The sequence below is a fragment of the Octopus sinensis genome, unplaced genomic scaffold (genome assembly GCF_006345805.1).
Source record: "Octopus sinensis unplaced genomic scaffold, ASM634580v1 Contig12553, whole genome shotgun sequence".
NCBI lineage: Eukaryota > Metazoa > Mollusca > Cephalopoda > Octopoda > Octopodidae > Octopus > Octopus sinensis.
The window spans coordinates 69,033-84,509 of NW_021832609.1; the positions used below are offsets into that span (position 1 = coordinate 69,033).

At 33.2% G+C, this 15,477-nt stretch overlaps 1 protein-coding gene across 3 annotated transcripts in view; it reads left to right on the forward strand.

Annotated features, from left to right (window-relative positions):
- LOC115229375 overlaps nt 1–10,120 on the forward strand; it is a 69,940-nt gene extending 59,820 nt beyond the window's left edge. For all 3 annotated transcript variants that reach the window (XM_036499187.1, XM_036499185.1, XM_036499186.1), the window contains 2 exons: nt 7,293–7,327; nt 9,964–10,120. In XM_036499187.1, coding sequence (XP_036355080.1) covers nt 7,293–7,327; nt 9,964–10,026 — 98 coding nt within the window. In that variant the 3' untranslated portion in view covers nt 10,027–10,120. The remainder of the gene's footprint in view (nt 1–7,292; nt 7,328–9,963) is intronic.
- Nucleotides 10,121–15,477: the final 5,357 nt, after the last annotated feature.

Genomic DNA, 15,477 nt, shown 5'->3' on the forward strand with positions numbered 1-15,477 from the left:
GGGAGAAACTAGAAGTAGTTGATCGTTTCCACTACCTAGGTGACCAAGTTAGTAGTGGAGGTGGATGCTCAGAGAGTGTCACCACTAGAATACGAATAGCCTGGGCAAAGTTTAGAAAGTTTCTCCCCCTACTGGTGACAAAGGGTCTCTCGCTCAGAGTGAAAGGTAGATTGTATGACACATGTGAGAAAACTGCCTTGCTTCAAGGTAGTGAAATATGGGATGTGACAGCAGAGGACATGTGTAGGCTTGAAAGAAATGAAGCTAGTATTATCCGCTGGATGTGTAATGTCAGTGTGCACAGACGACAGAGTGTAAGTGCTCTGAGAGAAATGCTGGACACAAGAAGCATCAGATGTGGCATGCAAGAAAGATGTTTGCGCTGGTATGGTCATGTACTATGGATGGATGAGGAGAGATGAGTGAAGAAGTGCCACTCCCAAACAGTTGAAGGAATCCAGGGTAGAAGTAGACCCAGGAATACATGGGATGAGGTGGTCAAGCATGACCTTTGAACATTGGGCCTCACAGAGACAATGATGAAATACTGAGATCTCTGGAGATATGCTGTGACTGCGAAGACCTGACAGATAACGTGAGTTCATGGCTGTTTCCTGCACCAGCTTCACATAGCAGCCCCAACCCATCCAAAGTACCTTCGACTGCAGGACGGCCTGCTGTGCTTACCTTGGATTGTAGGGTGACCTGCTGTGCTTAAGGAGACCTACTGAGTCAAATACATCAACATCAAAATAAAAATCAAATGGAAATTGTAGTTGTGATACCTGTGCCTGTGGCACATAAAAAGCACCATCCGAACATGACCGATGGGTTCCGTACCGGTGGCACGTTAAAAGCACCCACTACACTCACGGAGTGGTTGGCTTTAGGAAGGGCATCCAGCTGTAGAAACACTGCCAGATCAGACTGGAGCCTGGTGTAGCCTCCTTGCTTCCCAGACCCTGGTCGAACCATCCAACTCATGCTAGCATCGTTAAATGATGATGATGTATGTATGTATGCGTTTGTTTCACATTAGTTGTTACAGTTGTACTTTATGAAGCCATTGATTTCTACACACAGGAATCAATATGGGTTGCTTATGTCAGTATTATGTATACCTGTTATGTATTTGTGTACATCACCAATATATATGTGCATGTGGATGTATGTATTCATATATAAGTTTATATGTACATTAATGCATTCATGTGTGTGTGTGTGTGTGTGTGTGTGTGTGTGTGTTTGCAATGGGGGTGTCTGTCTCTAAAACTCTAAGTTTGAGTAATGTTTTCATGCTTGGATTTGGAAACTACAATAAGAATAATCAATCCAATAGACTTTCTAAATTCAGCAGAGTTTATTTCTATTCACTTATCTTTATAGACCCAAGTTCCTTCAGCATTTGTCCATATTTGGATTTCCAGATTTGGCTTCATGAATAATATAAATGATGAAAGAGCTGAATCCTAAAATCTAGTTGCAAAAAGGGAAGGTCCAAGCTGTTCATGTAAACATTGTTGGGTGGAGTTCTTCTTGTGCCCTTTCAATAGTGTTCTTCCTGAGTCCTTTCAGTTTCAGACTTATCCTTCAAATAATGTTCTACATGCATCATCGAAGGATTTGAAGAATCATTTTGTTCTCATCATATCCAATTCTGAACAGGCAATATTGGCATGATCACTTTCATTATCATCTTCAGGAAAAGAAGATTCATCACAAATAATTTTTTCCCATTCTTTATGGAAGCTGGATAACAATTGTGAAATCTCTTCAAGGCTTAGCTTTTGATTCTTTGATATTTCGTGGAAGGATTACAAAGGACAAATGAATAGTTGGCAGGCTGTCAATGTTTTATACTTGTTGAATTATGATGCAATACTAATTGTTTGTTTCATAAAAATGATGCACTAAATAGTAGTATTGCATCATCTTCAGATGTCTTAGTAAATGCTGTTAGAGATCTTTGCCACCAGTATGGGATGAGGTTGTGCAAACTGATCTCAAAATGCTGAGCCTTACAGAAGAGATGACAATGGATTGGGAGGGTTGGTGCCCTGCCATGCTCAAGAAGACCTGCCCATAGCAAGCAGAACACCTACCCAAAACCTGGTCACAGTATCTCAACGTGCTGTGTGCACTGAGGATACAACTTTTTTGTAACCCCGTAGTCCTGTATCATATTCTGTCGAGTTTTTGCTAGAAGACTATGAAAATCAATGTTTTTTTTTTCTATTTGCTCAAAAAAGTTCACTCATGACTAACTTTGAATTTTTATATTTGGTTGCATTTGGGTGGGTTTCCAAAAACTAGGACCCTGATAGAATAATAAACAATAAAGGAAAAAAGATCCATAACTGTTAAAAGAATTATATTCTGCATTCCAGAATAATAAAAAGAAGGTAAGTCATATAAAGTCAAATTAGTCAATAGTCAAGTTGCGGCAAGTCTAATAGAGAGAATGAAACTCAATGGCAGGTTAGCTTTGTTCTTGCATGTGGTGTGTAGTTCTTGCATGACCTTAATTGCTCACTCACAGCATTAATTGCTTCTGCTGATCTTTAGTTTTGAGAGCTCTTGTTTCCAGTGATTTGTCAAGCATTTCAAAGAAGTCTTCTAAGAGTAGTAAGGTTTGTGATAGCTCTGCATAATCTTCAGCTCTATAACCAGTGGTCTGCACAGTCATATGAGATGAAGTGGCAGACCATATGCAATCTCTCACATGTGGCGTAAGTAAAAATATAAGAAGGGCTAGGATTGCTTGCAAATTCCATCTGGCATTACTGATATTTGGGATTTTCTGAAACTTGATGAAAGGGATGTCTCTCTTTCCATGGAAGAACTTGAAGGCATGGGTTAAGTGAAACAGGAACTTCATATCATATCTCCAACCAGCTTGATCTACTATGACGATTTCCATACTGGAAGGAGCCTTGAAGTTCTTCATAACTTGTCATGAGTTCTTTGACAAGAAAATATCCGATATTGAGTGAATTGCTTGCACTAGCTAGCTCCTCATCCATGAAAATATGCAGGATTCTGTCCAAGACATGGTGTTTGTTGCTCATGAATTGTGGCTCATCATAGCATTTGCTCAAGAAATTCTCTGCAGTCTAACCACTACCCAACTCTTTCATCCGGTATTCACACTTGTCGTATCAACAATAATCATTAAGATTTCACCCTAAAAGTGTAATTCATCCAAGATGCTTTTCAATCCTGCAATGGTCTCGGCCTTGTCACCACACAGCTTCAGAGCAGCCAGCTTAATTACACTTGTTTTATCTTGATGATTACCACTTGATATTCATTTCCGTCAATATGTTTACCATTAAAATGCAGGTCCCATTTCTGATTGCTAGTGTATTGATCAAGTGTTTCTTCATTACACCAGCTTTCTCAAACAGTGCATTGTAAAATGCCTTGCTGACTAGGAGCTGGGATATCAATGTCCTCCTCTGACAATTCTTTGCAGATTTTCGCAGCTTTGTAGGTAGAGACATTTGTTTCAGTTACAAATCTCATACCAATTGCAGATTTGTTGTTCCTTCTTGTGGAAGAATAAGTGCCATCACTATCTATATCGTTTTGATCAACTCTGTCATCTTCACCATAATTGTACTCTTCAATCTCTTCTTCTTCAGAGTCACTGTCAGTACCAGGGTTGCTGAGTTTGATAAAGAATGGGAGGCTTCAGCATCCGAGCATCTTCTCTTGGAATTATGGATAGTGTGCTTGCTTGCAGCTTTGCTTGTCGAATAACCCATTTTGCCCTGGCTTTGGAGTTGGATAGAATAAAGCATTTTATCATCAGCATTAAGCCATTCATTGCAGACTTTGTTGATATTGAACAGTTCTTCTAATGGCTCAAATTGTCTTTTTTAGGTGCATTTGTCATACAAATGAAGCACATTTTTGAGCTTGGAAATGATTGGAAAATTCAGCTTATCTCTCCACAGTAGTGTCACCTCTTTCAATAATTCTGTCACTCTCTTCTTTCTGCATTTATTGATTTCCCAAAAAAACTGGTACCGACCAGCAACCTTCTCCTTGAGGCATTTGAATTCTGCTGTTCAGTGAGGCTTCATCTACAGACACACGATCTCTAGATGAATGGGACTGGAACAGCACCAGATGCAGTGTTTATGTAGGCAAATAAATACAAAAGTGTCTGGAAGCATCCCTGATCTGGTCACTGATATATGTGGAGTATGTTATAACTAAGAACAATGATTGCAGTGATTTCGGGTTCACCAGAACTCACATAACATCCAAGTGTTACTTGGATCACAGAATGATTCACAGCAAGGCATTTGTTAAACTATATGGAAAGAGGCCACTAAAATCCAGTTTACATCCAAGAATAAACATTGCTTCTTTAAAAATCTAGAAATGATAAAAAATTTTGAAATACATTTAAATTCAAAGATTGCAGAAATAGAGGAATGCCTAAAATATGGTGGCACAATATACATGACAGCATCAAATCATCTGCTGAAGTAGTTCTAGGATTTGTGAAGCACAAACACCAACAAGAATGATTCTCAAATTAAACCTCTCCTAGAAACTTTGCACAAGAGACAAAAGACATGGATCTCAGACAAATACTTGCCAACATCCAGATTCCTATACATCTCTAGAGAAAATCTATGCAGAAAACTGCATGAGATGAAAAGTTTGGTGGACGAAACAAGCCCAAGAATTGGAACAGGCTGCTAACTCTCACAACTTGAGAACACTGTATAACATTCTGAAAAATGTGTTTGGTCCAAAAAAGGTAGTACAGAATAGATTCTGTACTACCTCAAATGATGTAACACAACTCATAAGAAGGAAAGATGAAATTCTAAAAAGATACCTGAACACTTTACATCTGTATCAAATCAAGAATCCACTAGCAGTGCTGAAGAACTAGTGGAACATCCTTCCTTGGAAGAGACAAGTACTGTTATTGAAAAACTTTCCAATGGTAAAGATCTTGGACAAGACGATATTCCCATAGAGGTGTCCAAGCATGGTTGCAGTCAAATTGTAAATAAGCTGTGCAAATTGATCTGTTTGATCTGGGAAACTGGATCTGTTCCCCAGCAGTTCAAAGATGCATGTATAATGCACCTGTACAAAAACAAAAGGAAGAAGAGTCAATGTGATAATCCCTTTTCCAAAAGAAGAATAAAGATAATCAAAAGAAAAGGAGAAATGTGATGTTATTGGCAAGCTATTCTAGTATAATTTATTTTATTGATACCTGATGGATTAAAGTTAAAGCTGACTTGTGTGAGATTTGAATTCAGAATGCAGAGGAACATAACTAAATAGAACAAAGCATTTAGTCTGGCACTCCATTCTGGACATAATTTTTGGAAACAACTGTCCTTCAAAGTTCCATACCTCATGGAAAAAGAAAAGTGAGATGGGCAGGTTTCCTTCATTTTGTTTTTAATCATTTTATGTTTCATACAATGGAAAATTTCCTCACAATCTCTGTCTTTCACATCCCAACCCGTAATTCTGTGCCCTTTTTTCCTTCCATATCATTTAGGAAATAATTTTGATTCTGATTCATTCTGCCAGCTTCAGTTCCATGGGGTTTATTATTTCTACCTCAGCTGGATCCAAACCTACCAATTACATTACTTGCCCACCACGTGTACAGTTTTGCTTCTACATCTCTGACAGGTTTGTGGGAGGAGTACACGACCAGGTGATTAATAAGTTCACATCATAATCCTGACATGTTAGTATTGAGTTCAATCTAACTCCATCACACCTTGAGCAAGAATCTTTCAGCCTAGTTTTGGTTTGATCTTTTTTTATATTTTGTCTTCTACCTATGTTGGGTTTGAAAAAGGGACATTGCCTATGCCCTTCACAGACCATCTGGATGAATGAGGTTAATGATTAAGGACATTGATGTGCCTTGTGAACCTTCATAAACCAACATTTGTGGGAAAGATATGAGCAGGGAAGGATTTCTTGAGGGAAACATTTTGGGGAGGAAAAACTGAGCATAGCCATAAGTATGAGGCCTTTTAGGTAGGGCTGGATGGGGTTGGACATAAGAGGGATAATGAAAAGAGAAGAGGCAAATGGGATGGGAACGTTTGAGAGGTGAGGTGAGCTCAGCTAGCTGCAAGGAGCAGAAGCCATATAGTACAGTAGAAATGACAGAGAGGGGGGACAGAGAATGTCTGGGCATCAGAGAATGGAGCACATCTAGGAGTGACTTTATAATTTATTGCATCCACCTCTGTTTTCAAAATCTCCTTCAGAGTGGTACAAAAATGGCTTGAATGTGGATGTGGCTATTCAAAGCAACAGTAAAAACAGAAAAACACAGAAAAACTTCATGAAATATATGTAAAATATATATGAAAAATATATAAAAGAATAAGTAAATATTAAAAAATTGATGAAAAACATTTACAATAAAATTCTAATTGATAGATATAAATCTTCCAGAAAATTTTAAAAAAACAGTGATATACACAAACAAAACATGTGGATGAAGTGAATCTCGTTGTGTAAAGAATCAGCACAATGTGTGGTTAACATGATAACTAGCTGTTAATGCCTCACTGTCTGTTGATTGGCTAAAATTGATCAGATTTTCCCAACTTTAATTCCAATAACATCAGATTCTTTAATTTATGAGATAAAGTAATTGGTTGAGCATAATCAAAATACAGAACAGTATCAATACACCAAAATTGAAAACAAGCTGAGCAAAATTAAAGGGAGCTGATTTTAGGTATGAAACTAACTAGATTCTAGACATCTAATTATTAAAGTGGAAAAATTATCAAAAACGCCATTTCTATTCAGATTTTCAAATATATAATACTGTACTAATGGCTTTCTATTTCTTATTCTACTATATATACATATATATAACAGCTACATTCTGTGTATCATCAAAATATTCATATCATCATCTCCAAACAATAAATATGCCTATTTTTTAAATTAATTTCTTGATGCTGTGGAAGAACAATGTGCTGAGGTTAGCGAGCCGAAATATTTAGAAATGGGACAACGAAGTAAGTACAATCAATATTGTTAGTACACAGCATGATCTTAGAACCTATCTTTAAAATAGACAGACAGCTAACTATTACGAAAAATGTCACTCTCTAACTTTTTGTGTATTAATATGCATGTATGTATGTGTGAGTGTGTTTGAGTCTATCTCATTAGTATTTATTATGGTAGAATCAGTACACAGCTATCTTAATTTAAATATTATTTATAGCCATGCTATTTGTTCTTTTTTTAATTTCTTATAGGCATGGATGGTACTTACGTTAACGTTTCAAAGAACCTACTGGTAAGTATATAAGCAATTTATTAAGAAAAAATTACATTCATTAGAGCAAGATTAGCAAATAGTTTGGCTCATTCTTTCTTTGAGTAGAATAGCAGCTTAATATATATGTATGATTGAAATTAAAACTTTGAAGATGTTAAAATTTCATTGCATATATAATAAACTTCTGCTGATGATAAATATACATTTTACATATATGTTTAAAAATCTCATCACGCAATCAAACCAATGAAAGAGCCTTTATCTGGTCGCTCAACATGCTAAAAATAGCAGCCAAAGTATCCCCCTTCCTAAATCACACGTGCAAATATTCTTTATCATATTCAAAACACTGATGCAAATTTAGAAAGGATTATTGGTGGAAGATTTAATGATAGAAGCCAATAATAGTCATGAATTTTGGAAAGAAAAATTTATCTTTATCTTCAAATGTAATCTCAACAAAAGTTTACATTCATCAAATATGACACTGCTAGATGCATTAGATTGCATCAACATACTTGCAACATCTTTATAAATATAATTTGCAACTGCAATACAATTGTTTGTGGTAGACAATCACAACTACCTATTGATTAAAAGAAGAATTGTTTCTGCAACCAACTAATGGTCCTCGACAATTTAAATTTTGATTACTAAAACCACAACATATTCACTTACAAAAAATTGTGAAACATGTTCACTCAATACTGAACATGAAATTACTTCCAGAATTGAATTTCCTCCTGAATTTAAATATCTTGTTATTCAAATTAATAGATTTTTAATTAATCAAAATTTTAATATGGAAAAAAGAATCAAATGTGATATAATGAACTTCAGATAAAAAAGGCAGCAAATATTTGGCACAAATTTCCTCTAAAAGCTGCTGTTATTCATAGAGGACCAACATCTAGAGCAGGTCACACTGATTAAAACTAGAGATGATATATGGGATGAAATCAATGACAACATCATTACAAAAAGACATACTAAATTTCCTCCCAAATTGCCTGACATTGTTTTATCATTTATGGAAAAAAATGTAAACAAATTAAAAAACAAAATCAGTGGAATTGTAACTAAAAATTAATTTAAGACGAAGATTGTATGATTGATTAATGATTATTTAGGAACCAAATTCATAAATAGAAAAAAGTAACAAGAACATTTTCTTAAATTGGAAATTAAAAATAGTTTTTTGGTTTATAAAATGGTTTTAATTTATGAAAAACCAAATATTTGCATAAAATTGACAGTACAATAGTAGTCATTTTTTATTGCAAAATTAGGTTACATAAGGTGAGTCTGGTAACTGATGGTTTTGGGGTCTTGTTGTTTGTAACATTTGGTGAGCCATTGTGCAACCAACAACATAGTAAAAATCCAGCCATTAATTCAATCAAAACATATATTAAATTAAACATGAAAAAATTGAAATATTATCATCACTTACATGGAAAAATTGAAATATATCTTTGAGTATTTTATTAACTGACACATTATTAACTAACTCTTATAACAGCAATGCGTGGAAAAATCATGGATTACATGGAAAAATGCGAGCATGAAAAGTAATATTCTTAAGATTAAAGATCCCCAAAACACAACATGCACATCTCAAATAAATATCTATTACACCTTTTTCTCTCATGAATATTAAAACTTTATGTAAATTCTAACACTTTCATATATTTTTTCACTGATCTATAATACTCCAACTATCCAAACTTCAGTGCCCAAACAACTGACAATAAACAACCATTACCAAGAAAATTTGCTCTCATCATCCCCACATCAGAATCGCACTGTAAACTCCCCTGACAGTTGCTGCAAAATCTACCAAACCAGAAAATCTCAGGGGGAGAGAGAGATGTTTTGGTACAGAAAGCACATGTTCTATAGGAAAACCCATGAAAAAAACTGTTCAAAGGAACAATTAACACTGAAATTAATGTACTAGATTGACAGAAGCTGCACATACAACACTAGTTGCAAACACGAGGAGGCATTATGACCAAAAACTACAACTCATGGCATACTTGAAGGTTATATATGAATTATATACAGTTTCTTGAATGCATTCCTCCACGTCCACTTTGGAATAAGCAATATGGTGGCTGAAGAGTAGGCAAGAGAAAGAAAGGACTTAGGCTGGGATGAATAGCTTCTTATAACCTTCCTAAGGTAACAAAACAGCATTGCTAAAACTTATTGACTGTATGGTTAGACTCTAAGAAGTTTGATTCTGCTTATTACTTATGGATAAGAGAGTCACCTCATTCTGTTGAGGTTCTAAATGATATATTCATTGTTATTAAGGGACTGACAACATCATGGTCCACAAGAACTATCAATAAGAACTGGAGCTACCACTATAGTCACTAACAAAGTTATATTATCTACAGGAATATTTCAGGGTGACAGCTCATCTGTAATGCTTTTCATCCTAACAGCGAACCATTTGTCAGCCTTTAAAGGATTACATGATAGGATCTGCACCCACATCTTTTTTGTTTATAACCTTACTACTACTACTACTACTACTTCCAATTATTTTTCTGCAAAGCATGTAATTACTTTCAAAATTACCAAGCATCAAATAACTGTTTAAGAGATCAGGATCTCGTGTGCATTTTTATTCTTTCATTTTGTAGGTTACCAATGAAGGTCTATGTTCTACAGATGAACAAAAGGAACCTAGAAGCTTCCAGAACTGAATGAAACCTTGTGAGCAAGCAATCAGTCTCTTTGTCATCATTTCATGGACACTTTTGCAAGCACTGAAGATTTGAACTAAATATCTGATACTACCATAAATTATTGATTTCTGTTATATGCTATAACTGCTTTGTTTTTGTATTATAATTCATGACAATTTCTTGATTTATCTTCAGTCTTTATAAATGTCTATCTATAACTAAACATTTGCATCAATGAAGTAAACCCAGTTAAATTTCAGTATTTCTTTCCTCTTATATGAGTCATCATCATTTAAACACAGTATGAATATTTAGCAACATAGTTATAAATATCATTGATTTTGGAACATATTTTAGAATAATCTCCTGAAAAAAAATTAAGAATTTGAATTCATGCCAATTTTCTACAAATGACCAGCAATTATGATTGGGCTTTTTCCACATTAAACATATTCTTGAAACCATTTACAACTTCATGATTAAAATTTGTGATGTTCACTTTACAAAAGTTCATTATATACTTTGTTAGTTTACTGCATTGAAATCAGCGTATTCAGATTTCATTCTGTCACATTTATACATACATAAATTCAGAATTATAATCCTTGATATTATCAAGTTTTAAATTCAATTTTTTCAGCCCTTTTAAATCCAAGGTCATTTTTTTAAATACTAAAATTATGTGTACTAGAATTCATTTTCTTCTTGGTGATTGTGAAGCTATGTGTTTTTTATACCCACATTTAACCATTCTTTCTATAAAGAAATACTTCACCTTATATGCTATACCATTGTAATATATTTACTAAAAGGAAAAAGATCACTGTACATATATGGAATTCTTCCAACAATAATGCATGTTAGAGATGTTCCAATGTTAAGTTTGTCATTGCTTGTGAACAGTTATCACATTGTTCCTGCAAAAGTGCTTGATTATTCTTGTCTTAAATAAATACCTTGAAGTATTTAATTTCTTACCAATTCTATTTTTCTATTCAAATAAATATGGATTATTGCGCATTTTAATTAGTAATTTTATCACTATTTCAGCAAGTACTATCAAGGCTAGTCTTTGCTAATAAGGTCATAATAAAGCCAAAATATATTCAGAGCTGATAAAAATATCAAAATATTATCATTAATTAATATCATGATGTTTTTAGCTGCTTATTTATTTCTAGTTTATTTTCTAACTCTCCATGCTTTAAATATGTTATAACTAGCTTTGCTTTGTTTTCTACCTAAAAACTATCTCACAGACATCAAGCTAAATTAAGAGAAGTTAATAGAAGTCAAACGCACTTATGAACAAGACAGGAGAAAATGAAGAAGTAACAATTGAGAAAATGAAAACAAAAGAGTGAAAAAATGAGTGTGTGAAAAGGTGAGTATTTAATAGATTACATAAACATCAAAACACTTAAAAAAGATAGACCAGCAGAAAATTATGTATCTTACAACAAATACAAATTTAGAATTTTAAATCTATATCCTAGTTTAAGCCTGTTTTTTGTGTGTATGCACTCGCACAACACACACACACACAGAAGAAGAACTGACAAAATTACCAAATTATAAGTCAATTTGCTTCCAATTAGCTTCATATCCTAAGACAGACAAAGATTTGTTCCTTTTTTTTTAATAATTACATAAGAATGTAAACTGGCTTTTCAAGAACAGTTAATTTCCTTTGTTATAATTAGTCAATTCCCTTTTTTTTTCTCTCTCTCTCTGTCTCTGTGCATGTGTGTATGTGTATGTAAACAGGCTTAAACTAAGGTATAAATTGAAAATACTAAATTTGCATTTTTTGTAAGATACATAATTTTCTTCTGGTTTATCTCTTCAGGCGTTTTAAGGTTTATGTAATCTATTAAAAACTCTTACCCTTTCACCCTGTCTCATTTTCTTATCTTTTCATTTTCATTTTCTTCATTGTTACTTTTCATTTTCTCATGTGTTGTTCATAAATGCTTTTGACTTCTATTAATTTCTCTTATTTAGCTTAGTGTCCCCTGTTTTTATTTTGATACAATACTTCATTCTGCTCTTTTACCTTCCCAACTTCTCCTACTAATGGCATTACCCAGTTGTCTTTCTATACTAGAACATAATTTTTCAGTATGAGTTTTCAGTTCATATTATAATCTATTTTGTATTGATTTCTCTGCTAGAAAATGACATTTTTTCCTTCAATTTTATGTACATTTTTTCATGCAGTGTTATGAGCCTTACTCATTGATATAACACAATGTCTGCAGTAAGATTTGAATTCATGACAAAGTGTTCACTACTTCAGTACTTTTACTTTTATATCTACTTTTCTTAACCTAATTTTGCTAAACGCTTTTATTATCGCTATAATTTTAACTCAGTAAATAAAGATGAATTATAGTTTCTTCAAGTATTATTTTATCTTTCTATTAACCATTTCAGTAGAATTTGATTTAACTTTCTTCTAAGAAGCAAGAACATTCAAATCCAAATTGTTAGAATGTGTATTTGTAAAAGAAATCGAACTTATAGTTTTATTCTGATAAAATTACTTCACTCTTTTTTACATAGGTAAATTGCATGTGCAAATATTTATTCAGATCCAGTATTATTCCTCTTATATCTTACTACAAAATGAATAAATAAATTGTTATAAGAATGAAATTGTTTTTGTGCTTTAGTTGGATGAAAGGGTGTGTTCCTGGCCTGTGTAGACTCTCAAAAGTAGTAAATTGATGAGTTTATATGCAGCTTGTACATCAGTATGTCAATATATACAGATAGACAGGCATGAAAGAAATTCCAGAGTGTTGACTTTCTAAGGAAGGAGTGGGTATAGTTAATGCAATGTGACACAATATGGGTGGCAAGAAGAGGAGCAACTCTTTAAGGTTGGCTTAGAAAGAGGATGGTATGTAACTAGCTATGTCAGAGAGCAGAGATTCTATTCTAGTAGTTTTAGAAGAAGCAGTGAGAAGAGACATGTTTATAAACAAAAGGTTGTTAAGAGCAAATTGGTGAACGAATTTTGCTAATAATTTGGAAGATCTTCTGGATATAATCCTAGGATGCGTGTGTAGCAGTACTTTTTCACATGTGGTAACAAGTAAGGGAATGAAGTATACCAAGTTAGAGCCAAATTTCATGTGTAAGAGTCACAAAATCATCAATAGATAAAGCCATGCCAAATTATTTGTTTAAACCAGTGTTTCTCAACCAGGGGCCATGTAGCCCCTAAGTGTCCATATAAGATTTTCGGGAGATCCATGCAACAAAATAGTAAACAGGGGATCCACAAAAGTATTTGAAGGGACCCTGAAAACTTTGTTTTAGATATATGTATTGGTATGTATTTCAAGAAACAGCTAAGTTTAAACTTTAAACAAATAATTTCGTGTGGGTTTGTCTGTTGATAGTTTTATGACCCTTGCATAAATGTATTCTGGCTATGCCTCAGTATACTTCAATCTCTTCTTGTTGCAAAATGGAAGGGTTAACACAGTTTAAACATCTTGGTATTTTTCCTGAATCAAACTTCAAATTTTTCATTTTTAATTCACTTGAGAACAATTTTTTTTGTGTGTGATTGGTTTATTCATCAATAAAAGACACACCTGAAACAGCTGTATTGAACCTTAACCTATTTGATTTCTTATATATATATGTATATGTATATATATATATATATATATATATATATATATATACATACAATATATATATACATATTATTAATATAATATATATATACATATATATATATATATATATATATATATAATATATATATATATATATATATACATATATACATATATATGTTATATAATATATATGTATATATATTATACATACATATATATATATTGTATATATATATATATATATATATATATATATATATTATATATCCTACATATATGGAAAATCGGTATGTGTTTGTTTGTGGCAATGTTAGCTAACTCCTCCTACATCGTTTTATTGATTTTATGAAACTTGACAAGTGAGTAGAATTTATGTCTGGAAATCTCATGACATACTTAGATTGTTGAAAAAATGGTAATACGGCTCCTAGAAGGGAACTTTATATCTACCTTATATAACTAAATTTTTTGAAACACCCAAGGGAAATGACCCATAGCACCTGCACAATGTCTTGTATAAACACTCAAGGAAAATAACCCATTTTATTGTTTTGTTCAATTACTTTGAATATTGAGTTCTTGTGTGTCCAACTTCTAATTTTGGCAGACAATATCACTTTTATACTTTATTCCATACGTGAGTAGAACTCATTTCTGGAAACCTGGTGACATACTTAGATTGTTGAAAAATATTGATAATAGGATCCTTCTATCTACTACATTATACTATATTTTAGTTAAACAACCCAAGGAAATAACCCATACCACCTGCAGTTTTTAGCAAAGCGATCAATATTTGATTCTCACAATCAGCCGACCTAATTCTGCATTTCACTACTCACAATTTTGAACTGCTAAACATTATTATTGCACTTCCTTAATTTAATCTTAAACCTTAAAGACTTCATTCATGCATTTCTATACATGCATACTTTTTTGAATGCCCATTACTCTTGATAATTCTGCATTTTTACAGTTACACTTTTTCCAGGAGAGTAGATAAATTTTTATTCCACAACATATTTGTAGTGGCAATTCTCGATTGCCAAATTTCACTTAACACTTCAAAAGCACTTTTCTCACGGTAAAACAATAGTTTTTCTGTGAATGACAGCAGTTATACATTTCCCAGATGCCTTGACCCTTCTAACCTCTTCTAGGCCACCAAGGGCTGGAATGGAGATAACAGACCTCCAACGAAATCATTTATTCTCAATAATATACCTATCCTTCTGGTTGCTTTTCTTATAAAAACAAGAACTTCATAAGCTAAAGGTAGTTACTAAGAGCAATCATGTGTGAATGTGAACATTATCATTGCACTTTCTTCAAACAAACAATGAAATCATTTGTTCTCAACAGTGTGTCTGTCCTTGTGGCTGTTTTGCAATAGTTATAAAAACGAGAACTCCGTAAGCTAAAGGCAGTTACTGAGAGCAACCATTGGTGATTGTGAACATTATCATTGCACTTTCTTCAAACACTTCATTCATATGTTTGTATACATAAAATCTCTCCCCCATCCAGCTGAGTTTTTTGTACATTTTCATGGTGGAAAGTATACCTTTTGTGGCAGTTATAACGAAAGTGCTTCTTATATCAGAGTAATAAGGCGTTTCAATAGAACATCTGTAACCCCTGGTATTACCGCGTATGCCACCTAGTATATACGTATGTATATAAAGATACTCATGTATGTATATGTGTATATATGTATATGTGTATATATATATATGTGTATATATATATATATATATATATATTATATATATATATATATATATATATATATATATATATGTATAAAAATTTGCCAATATTCTGCATCATG